The 14,851-nt window shown below is 28.2% G+C and overlaps 2 protein-coding genes and 1 long non-coding RNA gene across 4 annotated transcripts; all 3 read left to right on the top strand.

The window, feature by feature from the left end:
• The first annotated feature begins 174 nt into the window (after positions 1-174).
• On the top strand, positions 175-4,653 carry LOC139773151 (uncharacterized). 2 transcript variants are annotated; one of them, XM_071707413.1, is made up of 6 exons: positions 214-266; positions 1,861-1,922; positions 2,005-2,142; positions 2,685-2,861; positions 3,155-3,268; positions 3,571-4,653. In XM_071707413.1, the coding sequence occupies exons 3-6, from the start codon at positions 2,029-2,031 to the stop codon at positions 3,643-3,645; spliced, it is 480 nt and encodes a 159-aa protein (XP_071563514.1). In that variant the 5' UTR covers positions 214-266; positions 1,861-1,922; positions 2,005-2,028; the 3' UTR covers positions 3,646-4,653. The 2 variants fall into 2 exon arrangements, with proteins under 2 accessions (XP_071563513.1, XP_071563514.1); XM_071707412.1 differs by lacking the exon at positions 1,861-1,922 and having other exon boundaries at positions 175-266.
• Positions 4,654-8,467: 3,814 nt separating this feature from the next.
• On the top strand, positions 8,468-11,846 carry LOC139773155 (uncharacterized). Its single transcript, XR_011718286.1, has 5 exons — positions 8,468-10,032; positions 10,224-10,316; positions 10,838-11,017; positions 11,209-11,328; positions 11,613-11,846. It is a non-coding gene; the product is annotated as an uncharacterized lncRNA (long non-coding RNA).
• A 929-nt stretch (positions 11,847-12,775) lies between these two features.
• Positions 12,776-14,757, top strand: Sing (MARVEL domain-containing protein sing). The gene is made up of 4 exons (XM_071707416.1): positions 12,776-12,941; positions 13,251-13,433; positions 13,641-13,781; positions 14,047-14,757. Exons 1-4 carry the CDS (start codon positions 12,795-12,797, stop codon positions 14,122-14,124), a joined length of 549 nt encoding a protein of 182 aa, XP_071563517.1. The 5' UTR covers positions 12,776-12,794; the 3' UTR covers positions 14,125-14,757.
• The last annotated feature ends 94 nt before the right edge of the window (positions 14,758-14,851 follow it).

A 14,851-nucleotide genomic window follows, 5' to 3' on the forward strand; every position in this document is an offset into this window, starting at 1 on the left:
ACTTTATCATGCTTTCACATTTTTCGTTTTATTACTTCGTTTTATTTTTTCTGTAAAAAAAAGACTTTTGATATGTTACCCCTTTGAGAACCGCGATGTATTTACATCGATTAATAGTTGAGACGCGTATCGTCTAAAAATGTGTGGACGTATGATATCACCAGTGACGTCATCCTTGGTACCGCGCTCAAAACGTAACACGCAACGTCTTCAGTCAGTCGCAGTCAGTCGCTGACGGCCGGTGTGTAACAACGTCTTTTCTTCAGGTTAGTTAGTGCAATTATCGCGCGTGCGCGATTTCTTATGTCATTCTTGATCAAGCACGCATTATGGTTAATTATTCATTCAGCTGCACGTCGAATAATTTTCCGTTTTAGTCACACGTTTAATAATTATTTGATTAATAAGTTGAATAATTTTCCATGAGATAGATAAACGCTCAATATTTGAAGATTACAATATAATTCGATAATAATTACAACCTAAACTTTTACAAATATATTGCGCAGCATTACCGTCGCAATGAGATTTTCTCATACCGTTAAGGAAGTTGAAAAAGCTTTTTATTCTCGTTTATTGAATCCAATTTCGTATCTTTTAATTACAGAACACGAAGAACTCGCACATTTTGCGCAACTAATAGCGTATTGGTTAGAATTCCTTAATGCACGATTTGCATATTAGATTGATACACTCTGTTTGTTTCATATACTTCAAAGTTTTTCTCAATTCTGCAAAATTAGTGGAAGAAGCACGATTTAGTTTTAAATTTATTTGATGCAATAGATTAAATAATTTGGAGAATAAATTGCTAATTTGCAAAATATGAACGAAGAATGTTATTACTATGATAAAATATAATCGGCGCTATATATCTCATGGAATTTTTACGAGAAAGCGAGGATTTATCAGATACAGTGACAGATTCAGCGTTAATCGACGGCTTTGATAAATTTTTAACTCACGTCTTACGTGTGTGCGTTCTGCGATACTTAAAAATAACCCATGACTACGCAAGCGAACGTTTGTTCGTTCGTAGCGCGGGTGTGCCTCTCAATTTCCGCGATCCCAAATTTTCGCATCATTGATTTTAATATAATTCTCAGTATCGTAGGGTAAACCGTTTGTCTCATCTTTAGTACAAACTTGTAAAATTCTTTTTTTTTTCTTAAATACACAAATAAATCTCTCGAAGATATTTTAAAACTCAAGAATTGCACGAGTAATTTTTTTAAAAGGTACACGAAAAGAGACGTTTCCGATTACAAGTTAATTTTGATTTTAATGTAACATAATGTTATTTATGTAATAAAAACTACAATTCTTTTTGCTAAAGATTTTTTAATAATTGTTACATTTATTCATCATTTATTTAAGAAAAATAGATTGTATTACTGTTAATTTTATTAACATATAATTCAGTTTGTTAAAGCGGAATTTTACAAAAAAAAAATTGCGAAAGCTAGCACTCAGAGTTAAAATACTTTCCCTGTTATTGTACTCATGGCTTCTCTTCAATGAGAGAAAGTAAATCCGAAGGTCTCCACGCACTATTGATCGGGCAAGCTTAAAGGGTGCGTCAGGATGTTTATGACGAAGGATGCTTCGCAATGGGAATGTTTTTGTGTGTTCTTGCAGTTAATCTTTTGAGGCATGGGATAGTCGATTTATTTATTGAGATTGAAATACTTTCGAAAAATGTCTTCTTATTTTTTACGAATTAGATCTTATAAATGCTTATACATTACATCATTAAAGCGTAATATGTTTATATATAATATATAACTTTCGAAAGTAGGTATATAAATATCGAATTTCGGGGGGGAAAATAAAAATACTTCTGTTTTCATGGAGCAACAGCGAGGATTCTCGCTCGATGTAGGTCACACCTTGAAATCTTGACCCTGTCCCACTTGACGCAAGTAAACGTTCCCGCTTACGCATATTGAATGGAATTTTTATAAATAACGATAGGCAACGGAGAACAATCATCTTCGGTTTCAGAATTAACATTAGAACGAGGCAGCGATGTCCCATTCAGTGACGATTAGAACACAAACAGTGACGAGCAGCTCGTCGACGATTGTTGTTAACACTGGCTACCTGAAAACTTGGAGCGGTATTTTAAAGTTGTTACAGGTGGTATGTATCTCATTATTATTGCATTTATTTATTTCTTTACTCAAATTATTATATTCCTTGATCAGTTCGAGTATTTATCATTCACGTGTTTTTAAATGCAAGACATTTTTCTTAATTAATTATATAACAGTCATGAGAAAAGTCATCGACGGTAGCGATGATTTTTTAACAAACATGTAAGATAATAATTTCAAGTATAAGTAATACAAAAACTTTACCATTTTTAGTCTTTTCTTTATTTCTTTCTTTACTTATAATAAATATTTGAATAAAGGAAGTGATATTACTGTTAATTTGCAGCACATAATTTATGGAAGATATTCAGGAACCTTTGCAATCTTACGAGAGTATTTTATTTCTTATTATCAGCAGTATTTCCGTTTTCCGTTGCAATCGAATATACTTGCTGCGATAATAGTATCCGCAACAGATATTTTTACATACATTGTGCTAGTAAATGTTCTATTTCGATACCTTGTTAATTTTTACATGAGAAGATTATGTTTTTCTAATCTGAAAAATTTTCATGTTTTTACAAACAGGCACTGGGAATAGTTTGCGTAGGAATAGTTGGTAACGAATTTGGTCCCAGACCACATGTTACTGCAGAGCTTTTCTTTCTTCTCATAACGACTACTTTTATGATTGGCACCTTCATCCTTCTCCTCAGTTGCGTGACGTCTCTTTCTACTGCATCTATTTTATCTAAAACTATTCATGTAAGTACGAAAATTATAAAAATATATATATATAAAATTGCAATTACATATTTATATCACATATGATTTAAAATATACCTGTAATTAATTGAATATAATTTATTTAATCCATATTATCTATCCATACTATCTATAAGTATAGATATCTGTACTTTGTTTATAAGTCGCGATAATATTATTTTTAAGTGACATTTATTTAAATAATATTAGAAAGTGAGAATTAAGAAAAGATGTTTCAGTAATAATTTATTGTAAATATTATATTGATTGACACAGTTTCTCTGAATTTTCAGGAACTCATTTATCATTCCATTGCATTTGGATTATTACTTGCGGCCTCGTTGACACTCTTGGTGCACATCAATAACTATAGACGTTATAACTATGAACTGTTATTAGGCGCATCCGTAAGTACAATGTTACATTCGTAAAAATGGAATTATAATGTACAATAATATTATATTTAATTCAGATTAGTCAAGTTATATATATCGTGTTACAAGATGCCACAAGTCTAAAGAATCATCTTTTATCTAAAGAATTTAAATAATTTTTAGCGATTTCCAGTAAATTTTTTCTTAACGAGAATGATAATCGTAAAAAAATGGTTTATTAGATCTGGGCACTTTAAATACACATTATAATTAAGTGTATATTTAAGTTATACCAAATCTTTTATTATAAAAATAATTCTTTAATTTTTGCCTAGATTTGCGGTCTGGTAAACGCGGGCTTATATCTCTTCAGCACAATCATCGCTCTTCGTACTTACAGAGGGGTCTAAACGCTCGAATTATGCGAGTGTTACCAAAAAGTGAAAACAGATTCATCATATGCGAATCATGGCAAAATGTTTTACATGTAAAGCGTGTATATTTTAGGAATTGTAATATTTGTTACAACAATTAAATTAATTAATTAAATTAATTAAATTAATTAATTTAATTAAATTAATGTGTAAATTGTACAACGAATTTTGACTGTTGGATAACATTCAATACTTGGCGAGTATCGAAAAAGGTAGAATACTTTTATGTTGCCGAAGAATATTTTTATGTTATATTTTATAAAATTATATAGCATTCACATATTTTTTACTTTTATACAACGATTATTAGTTCTCAGACAAAATTGCGAGATTGTAATATTCACTAAATGTTATTTATGTTATCTGTCCTAATTATTGTAAATGAAGTTGGAAAATTATAATTTTTTATAACATAAAAATTAAAGAAATACGCGATCTCCATGTTACCTCAAATCTCATCTGAACTTTACTCTTGTACTCTTGTACTCTTGCATATTTTGTATCAATATGCGCCACTTACGTTTATATTATGGGCTTACTACGATTGTGTGATTGCGATCAATATTCTCTTGCAGAATCTATACTTAATATAAATATATTTATTTTATATGTGTATATGATATTTATACTTCTCAAATAAATAACCAAGAAAGAATATAAATTTCTATCAAGATTTACACAGAGTTTCGAATAATTGTGTGGTTAACATCTTTAATAATCAAATTTGTATTGCATTTAAAAGAAAATGTTATTATTTTTAAACGAGAGTTTAGTACGAGAGTTTACAAGACAGTTTAAAAAGAAAGAAAGATATATAGGTAAAATTTAGTTGCTTTTGTAAGAAAGTTATTTATGTTTTTACGAGATATCTTAGCTTTTTTTAAAGGAAATTTAACAAAATTTATCTGCTACTGTACGACATGCCATATCGCTTCAGTATATATATCTGAATCCAATGATGAATACACACACACATTATCTTTATAGATTGCACATTTCTTTTTCCACTCACTCTATCTTATTTTCACAAATGTTCTTCCTCGTACTCATCACTTTTATCCTTCTCTCCGTCCCTCTGACGTCGTTCGTTCTGCCTTTTCGTCGCTCTCGCTTGCTCCTCACCGAGTTTATTGTACGACAATTTGTAGTTGACAGTTTACCTCAGAATCTCGATCCGAATAACATACGGAAGTGTCGAAAGTGTTCCAAACATGAAATCGCTCTTGTTTTCTTTCTGCGGAATTTGTTTTCTCTGCTTGTGAAAAAAGACGCGGTGAAAATTTGGAACTGTCATTTCCAACGCGATAGAAAAGTAACGAAGAATGGAACCCCACGGTTAGAAATTAAAAAAAAAGAGAAAAAGAAAAAAAACAATATAAATACTGCATGACGAGTAGTAAGGAGGTAAAAGGTATTAAATATAAAAGTGGAAATTTTTTATAAAATTTATTATATGTGATGTTAATTGAAAACATTCAGTTGTATTGTACAGCAATATTATTTTTATAAGAATAATTTTTAATAAATTATTACAGTTTTATTGCAGATAACAGCATGGAAGAAAAATATGTACAAAGTATTGAATAATGTATCTTACATATATTGTAAAATACATTATTATTAGTATTGATTATTAATTTAATATTGTGGTAACTGTATTAATCGGTATCAAAATGAGTTTTATCGATATCGTATATAGATAAGAAATTTCTTACTCTTGATATCATTTTAATAGCTCCAAGAAGGAAAAGACAAATAACTAACATGAGTTACTAGAATATTATCAAAAGGTGTTATATCAGTCGCTTCTGTATGATATCATCGGTGACGTTCTCCACTCTCTCAAAATGTATCGCTTCAGTCAATTGTTATCTGCCGATGTAGAACTACGTACTTTCATCAGGTTAGTGTAGTCCTCAGGCACCATGTGCACCATATTTTATAATCATGATCGCCATGAGCACGCATCTTAATTAAATATTTGTTGGATCAATATGTAAGCGATTCTTTTATTTCATTAAAGATAATTCAGATGGATGGATAACTTCATAAAATTAAATATAAAAGTTATAATTAACTAATAATCGTGAAAAGTTTCCGCAAATATATTGCAGCATTAAAATCATAATGAGTTTTTATTATATTGTCAAGAAAGTTTAAAAACTATTTTTTATTTTCAATCGTTAACTTATTTTTAACTTTATTATTTTAATTTTTTATTGTAAGATTCGAACAGCTGGTATATTTTATGTCATTTATGTGAACAATATATTTTTTATGTTACTCAATTAGTTTTACATAATTTAATTTTTCTTCAGATTCCTTAAAATTAGTGGAAAAAATGATAAAATATAATTGGCACATTGCGTAAAGAATTTTTGAATACGAGAACAAGTGTTGAACGAGGATTTATCGAGCATAGTAACAGATACGAATCGGTCTTAATCAAAGTCATTATGATAAATTTTCAACTCGCACCTTGCGCCGCAAATGTGTGTGTCGAGTGTTCAAAAATAACCTGTGATTACGAGCGGCGTTTGTTCACTCTCGTAAGAGCATGACTTTGTTTCCGCAATCACAAATTTTCGTATCACTGACTTTGACTATTTCTCGAAAATTATCTGTCACGTTCCGTTCTCATATAATAAACTTATAAAATTCCTTTTTCAAACGTACATATAAATTTCAAAGCTATTTTGAAGAATTGCATGCATATGTATAATATTTGTTACTATTACATTTAAGAAACGTTATATTGTTGCAATTGTTGTTTTCCATAAAAATTGTAATAATGTATTTTATATCTATATTTTGTGAAAAATTTGCTGATAATGCTTGCATTACGGTAATTCGTAGAAGTAATGTGCTATATAATTCTTATCATGTTAGATTACGATACAGATTTTATCATATCGTAAAGTTATCAATCTTTCACGCTCTTTATTTTAATATGGTATTAAAAGGAAACTTTTTTACAATAGGAAATGTCCTTTTAATTCATATAATTCATATAAATGCAATAAAAATTTTTGAGATTGCTAATTACAGATTTGAAGTCTAAGTCACAAGATTTAGTATAATTAAAATACGATTATTAAAAAAAAGTATATAGAATTTTTGCAACTAAATATACAAGTACAGTCTTTCGAGAAAGGCTGTGTTACTTATATTACATTTACATTTTCGATGAGGTTTTTCGTTGTAGATCCTCGCATTTTGATCTTGATTTGTCTATCATACGACGTTTTTATTCATGTATATTAAATTTTTATAAATTGATAAATATACAACTACACGAATTATCTTTGATTTCAGGAACTGACATTAGGACGAGACGACAATGATGAGTGTTGTCATGAACGTTGAATATTTGAAAAGTTGGAATGGCATTTTTAAGATCATACAATTGGTATAAGTCAATATTATTTTATTCATTTATTTGTTTGTTTAATTTGTTTGATTGTTGTTATGATTTCTTCATCATTTCAAATATTTAATATTATTTTTAATCTAATTAATTAATTATTATTAATGCAATCGCTAATTTTTTAATAAAAATTCAGGATAATAACTTTAAATGCAAATAAGTTTAATTAATCGTTCTTATTACATTTAATTATGATAAATATATGACATTTAGTTTAAAAAATCAATATTATTATTAATTTAAATTATTTAAAACATACAATTTGTGAAACAATTTATAATATATAATATTTGAAGTAACAGGACAAGGTTGTATTACTAATTTCCGATTACTGATTGCGAATATATTTTTTACAAGAATAGTATCCGCAACTTGTATTCCTAAATATAGAATATTGTCGTATTATTATAATAGTCAATTTTTTGACACTGTTAATTGTTGTAGGACGAGATTCTATCTTTCTAATTAGCACTCTTAATTTTTTACTAACAGGTGTTGGGTACGATTTGCGTTGGAATCATCGGTAACGAGTTCAATACCGGCTTTTTTATCTACCCTGCAGAAGTTTACTTTCTTGTCGCAACATGTACTTTCTACATTGGCACTTTTATTCTCTTTATCGGTTATCTGATGTCTCCTTCTGCTGCATCTATTATACCTAAAACAATTTATGCAAGTACTTTAATATACATAAATAAAATTGTGTTCTATTTTACGTATAATTTATTTATTATTTAATCTATTTGTTTTGTCCTCTTCATAAGGTGAGGACGTTAAAAACGTGAATTATTAGAAAAAGCTGTTTGATATGATTTATTTTTAAAATTACATTGATTAACAATTTTTTGTTTAAATTTTCAGGAATTTATATATCATTCCATAGCGTCCATATTATTACTTGCGGCTTCAATAGCATTGATGGTGCAGATACATAAGGAAGGCATTATACTTAAAGACTATAAGGCGTTATTAGCAGCTTCCGTAAGTACAGTACTATATAAAAAATTAAGTCCTTGATTGTGATATAAAAAATTAAAATTATAATGCGGTAATATTTACATATATATGTATTGTATGTATATGTATGTATTATCAATTTTATGTTGCAGAATGTCGCAGACTTAAGCAATCACCTATAAATTATTTTTATCAGTTTAATATTAAACTTCTTTTAGTGAGAATATGTCAGAATCATAAAACGTGATTGCTATAGGTCTAGACATATTGTATTTTATAATTATATGTTATATTAATGCCTGTTATTAAAATTGTGAAAAAGATGTATTAATTTTTATTTAGATTTGCAGTCTGCTAAACACCATTGTATACATCTGTCACGCGGTCATCGGCTTTGGCACTTATGGAGATGATTGAAGAATTAAATTAAACGTTTGTAATTTTCTAAACAACAAAAATGGATTATTCCTACACAAATTGTCTTTACACAAGCCAGACTTACATATTTTAGAAACTTTATTTAATTAAATCATTATGAAAACGTTGTACAAAAAATTTTGACTGTCTGACTATGTTTCTTACTTAGGGGGGATCGAAAAAGTCTTGAAGAATGTTTATACCTTTCATGGATCATTGATAACATTCACAAACATTCGCTATGATTGCAACTAGTATTTTTACAAAATATATATTTTATATAAACATATTTATTTTATATGTATATATAATATTTATACCTATTAAGTAAATAATCGAGAAAAATTATAAATTGCACGATTTCTATTAGAATTCGCACAAAAGTGCGTGATCGGATTGTCCGATAGACGGATTATTTTTATGAGACAGAGTTATTATAGTTTTCTTTCTTTTCAATTCTTGCTCAATTAGCGCAATAATTCACGAGGTTTTGAAGTTAATTACTTTGTATATCACACAATTTTGTTTCTTCGATTCTTTTTGTATTCATATTATTGTTAAAACACATCTTAGACAATTTATCTATAATTCCTACCACATTGTAAAATCCTGGTTATAATTTTGAACAGAGTGTGTTTTGATATAAGCATGTATTTTAATATATATTTTATATATGCGAATATTCTGATTCTTTAAATATTTTTCTTAGTATAGGTATTATACATAATATAAATAGAATTATATTCAAAATTTTTAATTACATATCATCAAAAATAAACTCAAGTTTTAGTACTCGTGATGCATTTACTCATTTTGTTAAATGTTTTAAAAATCAAGTTATACTAACCTGTCAAATATTTTTATAATAGATACATGATATGGTATTATTTAAAAAACGCGAGCATTTATGTTTCTTTATTTTGTAAATGCAATTATATTATATAAAAATGTTAATAATTTTATATTGTTATTCTTTGTACGTTTTTATAACATGTGTCCACATGAATGAACATTCCACATGCCAATTCAGTTGATAGTAAAATTGTATTAAAATGTAATGTGTTACTTCCTTCTTAATGCATATAAATAAGTATGAGATATACCAAACATTATAAATCCGTATGTAAATTAATATTACGACGTGCGAAAAACTGTTAACCGAAAATTGTCAATATTGTTTAAAAAACTGTGAAGCGCGAATAATTAAAATATGTGATATTAAATAAAAACATTCAGTTTTTAATGTCATTTTATAAGAATCATTTTCAATAAATTGAGCATTGACAGTTTTTTTTTTAACAATAACTTTGAAGAAAACCCTACATAAAGTATTTAAAATATGTTTGATTATATTATTGATATTATCAATATATTGAAACACAGTTATCAATTATTAATTTAATATTCTTTTAGCTCCGTGAATAAAAAACTAATAACTAAGTTGCTGAAATATTATCAAGAGATATACCAATCGTATCTGTATGATATCATCAATGACGTCTCCCGTGCTCTCATTTCAGTCAATCGTTAACCGCCGTTGTAAAACAACGTATTTTCTTTCGGTTAGTATAATTTTCTACTGTGTGCACATTTTGCAATCCATAAGCTTGATCTATGAGCACGCGTTTTAATTAATTGTTTGTTAGTGCGATGTGTAAGCACAATTGTTTTATTTCATTAAAATCGCTTAATCTTTGCACGAGATAGATAATATCACGTATTAAAAGTAAAGAATAATTATCTTTGATTTTAGGATTGACATTAAAACGAGGCAATAATGTTGAATATTATCATCAACACTGATTATTTGAAAAGTTGGAACGGTATTTTTAAATTGCTACAAGTGGTATACATTATTACTATTTTAATTATTTATTTGTTGACTTAGATCGTTGTTATAAAATTTCTTGACTCATTCAAGTATTTATAATATTATCTTTAAACATGAAATAATTAATTATTAAATCCTTAACTTTCCAATAAAAATAGATAATATCCTTAAATAAAACTAATTTTAAAATTTAATGATTTTTGATGTGTTTAATTATAACAAATATGTGACGTTTAGTGAAAGAAATTAATATTATTGTTAATTGAAGCATATAATTTGTTATACATATTTAGAAATACTTGCAATTTTAAGGTAATATTGGAAATAATAAGATAAGATTTCGTTATCGGTTCTGCTACAAACAGCTAATAATAATACGCAATTTATATTCCTAAGTAAACAATTTTGTTGTATGTATTATTCTATTAATAATACAACAAAATTGTTTACTTAGGAATAGCATATTTCTTGTTAATTTTTATATAAGGAGATATTACGTCTCTCTTTAATTAATATTCATAATTTTTAATTAACAGGTGTTGGGTGCAATTTGCATAGGAATCATTGGAAGTGATTATAATAGCGCTTCCTGCTTATGCTGGAAAGAATGCTTCTTTCTTATTGCAACATCTACTTTTTTTATTGGTACTTTTATTTTTCTTATCAGTTACCTGGTGTCACCTTTTACTGCATCCGTTCTACCTAAAACAATTCATGTAAGTTTCAATTAAGTTCAATTATATTGATTTGTTACATGTATTTATTTTATTTATTACTTTTGTTCTGTTTACAAGTTAAAAAAAGATTGTTTTAAGAGCTAAAACATGGTAATATTCAAAATAAATTGTCAAGAAGAGCTGTTTGACATAATTTATTTTAAAAATTATTAATTTTTTTTTATTTTTAGGAACGCCTTTATCATCTTTTTGCAACCGTAATATTATTTGTGGCCTCACTGATTCTGATACTGGAAATACATTTGGCTAATACAGAGTTTTATAACTACAAAGAGTTATTAGCAGCTTCTGTAAGTATGATATAATATTATATTTATAAAAAATTATAATGCTAGAAATTAAAATTGTAAGCATTGTGTTATGTTTCATATATACACACAAATAGAATGCTTATTTAGAAATATATATAGTTGGTTCATTAAATTTCCAAATATAATCAATATCTTTTAATTAGAGTGTATCAGGTTTATAAAGAAAGGTTTGCTAGACATGTTATATTCTATAATCGTATATTAAATCTATGTGCATGCATTATTAGACCCTATTACAAAAGAATTTATTAATTTTTATTTAGATTTGTGGTCTGATAAACACCCTCTTATATATCTTCAGTGCGGGCCTCGCCTATATGACGAAATGGAGGACGATATGAAGTAATTAAATTAAACAATCACGAATTATTGTAGTATTGTGAAAAGTGAAAATAGATTCTATTAGTATACAAATTGTGCCCTTTACAATTAAACCAAACTTGTATATCTGAGGAACTTTATTTAATTGAATAAATGTACAAACATTGTACAACGAATTTTCATTGTCGAACTACATTTGATACTTGGCAGGACATTTACTTATGTTTTAATTAATTTTTTAAAAATATATACTGTTAAGTATTTTTGTTACAAACACGTAATTATATGACATTTAAAAAATGTAATTATTTATTTTTTTCAATTTGTAAGTACAATTATGTTTTATAAAAATTATAAAATACATGTTTTTATGTTGTTACCTTTTGTTCGAGTTTTTTTTTTGCGTTTCTGTCTGCCCAGAGCAGGCGGGCAAAACATTCCGAGTTCTGGCGTGAGCGGCACGTGCCAGAAATAGACAGTAATTTCCCTTGTGTCGCATGCTATGCGGGGGGTGCAACGACACTCAGACTTTATGGATGCTCAGGCCTACACCCTCAGTCAGTTTAAAAGTATCGCCGGTCGTGATCGCGCTCTGTGTTCTTCTAAAAATTGCTAACAGAGGACGAAAGAGTTCAATGATTAAATATTAAATTGTAAAAATATTTAAATCTTTCAATATATACGCACAGTACTGTCATAGAGTTCTTTTGATACAATTGTATTAAAGATTATTTATTAACTATTCTATTATATTTCTTTCTTCTTGTTTAATTACAAATTTGACAAAATTTGATGTAACTCGAAAAATTGTCTTTGTGCTTAAACAGTGAAAATAGTTTATTGTGTAACGGATTACATTTTTCATTTTGATTATTGTAACGAGAGAGTTATTTGAAGAAATATTATTTTTGAACGTAAGTGGGCAATTGTGGTAAATTCAATTATCTCAGAGGAAGAGATAATAAAAAGAGAAAGAGGACGGGCATTTAAATACACACACACACACACTAATTAGAGAGATCACAATAAAGAACGTCGTAGAAGTCATAAACGAGAAAATTTAACGCAGCTCGTTATACAGAAACAAGCATTAAATTAACTGTCTGCAACACGAAATTATAGTCATGAACAATATGGGACCTATAATCAGGATGTCATCCTCTGGTACACACGGCGCGGGCGGTGTCGGTTGCTGCTGTTTCAGATGCTGCACGTGCATACACGTGGATTTCTTTAAATCATTGCCAGGAATTATAAAAATGTGCGAAACAGTAAGTAACTACAGTTGCATGTATATTATTTGGTATTTGCAAAGTTCGAAAGAGTTGTAAGACAGACTCTTTAAAAATATACATGTATATATAATAAAAATTTATATCTATTTGCCTAATCACTTGCTAATCTTCGAAATCATTTATGAAACCTTTTAATTATGACTATATAATTCTTAAATTCTACATCTACATTGAAAAGTTACATGTATATAATAATATATATGTATATAGGTATGTATATATAAAGTTATATATATAACTTTTAAAATGTATTTTATAACGTTTTAATCAAAATTTTAATTCCAGGTAATCAGTGGATTAATTCAGAGTTTGCTCATTAATTACGGCTTGAGGTATAGTTCATCTATTGGCTCGGCTTTCGAGGGATCATTGACCACGGCATCCGCCTGCTTCCTGACTTCCGCTCTGTTACTCGCTTGCTATACAATTTCTGAAAAATCTTACAAGTTAATTCGATCATCGCTTTTCGTACGTATTTATCTATCCTAAACAATAATGAAATATTATATACGAAGAGATCCATTTTAAATAATCCCATTATCTTAAATAATTACTTTTGTTAAAATGTTATATTTACCATATTTTGTCACATAATTTAAATAATATTCTTATCGCCATTATAATGCTATAATTCAGGAATTATGCGTTACACTTTTGCTTTTTTATCAATATCAGGAGATGATGTTCAATTCTTTAGCCTGCTTCCTGTATTTAAGCTCAGCATCTTACTTGGCTTTTGCCACTAAATTATTTCTGATGACCGAGTATTATCTGAGACCCGGCTTCGACGTTTATCCTGCCATGACAGCCGCTTATGTAAGTTTTTTAGTGCAATCGCAAATCGCAGACTTAACGCTTTCACTAATTTGCGTCATGATTTGTTCACCTAATCAGAGACAAGAATCGAGAAAAAGAATTATAAATAACTTTTACTGATATAATCCTGAATGTCCGATATGATATATCATTATGCTAAAAGCGAATATTTATTAGTAGAACATTGATTTTGATTTAGACATTTTTAATTGTTCAGGAGTATTTCATTTAAAAGAATGTCAAAAGTGATAGATTTTTATTGCAGATTTTAAGCGGCGTTGTGGGAGTATTGCACGGAGCAGATGCTTATTTATCCTTTGTGCATTACAAAACAGGAAGATGAATTACCATAATCACGGGATTATCAGCTGTATAATTCTGTGACGAGATGTGACAATTATATAAATGCTTACACATGACAACGTTAAACGATATTCTAGAGAACGGATTTCCTCGAAGAAGAATTTAATGTTAAATTGAGCGTTAATTCACTGATTAATAATATTATAAAATATTATTAATTATAATATAAAATGTTACAAAATAGTTACTAATTAATAATATTATTAAAATTAATTAAGTAGCATTATTACACTGCCATTGGTAATATTGATAAGTTACATACGTATATAACAAATTAATCTCAAAATGCCCATATTATTTCGTTCTTTCCATAAATTTTTCTGAATGACGACATTTTAGTTGATTAAATGTAATAAGCCGGGATCAAATCGATTTTATGGATTACACGTAATCGTAGCAACCATTTGTAGTATTGCTTATCAATTGGAGGCGTATCTGTCATGCTTACTGAATCAATATTCCCTTGAAATTTGGTGCGTCATAGAGCTGCCGCATTTACGTGCATGACAAAATGGGCAGTATTTAAAAAAATGATTGATGAATCATCTGGAGACTTATACAGTTTCATTACGTTAATGCATACGTGATATGAAATAAATATCAATAAAAAATATGATGAGAGTATTCAATTACCGCTTTGACGTAATATTTCCAAATATTAACAAGCTGCATTCTCAAAAGAATTAAATTTGAAAATAATAACGATT

Source organism: Temnothorax nylanderi, unplaced genomic scaffold (genome assembly GCF_030848795.1).
Source record: "Temnothorax nylanderi isolate EJ_2023f unplaced genomic scaffold, tnyl_v1.0 TNYL_tig0058_pilon, whole genome shotgun sequence".
NCBI classification, from domain to species: domain Eukaryota; kingdom Metazoa; phylum Arthropoda; class Insecta; order Hymenoptera; family Formicidae; genus Temnothorax; species Temnothorax nylanderi.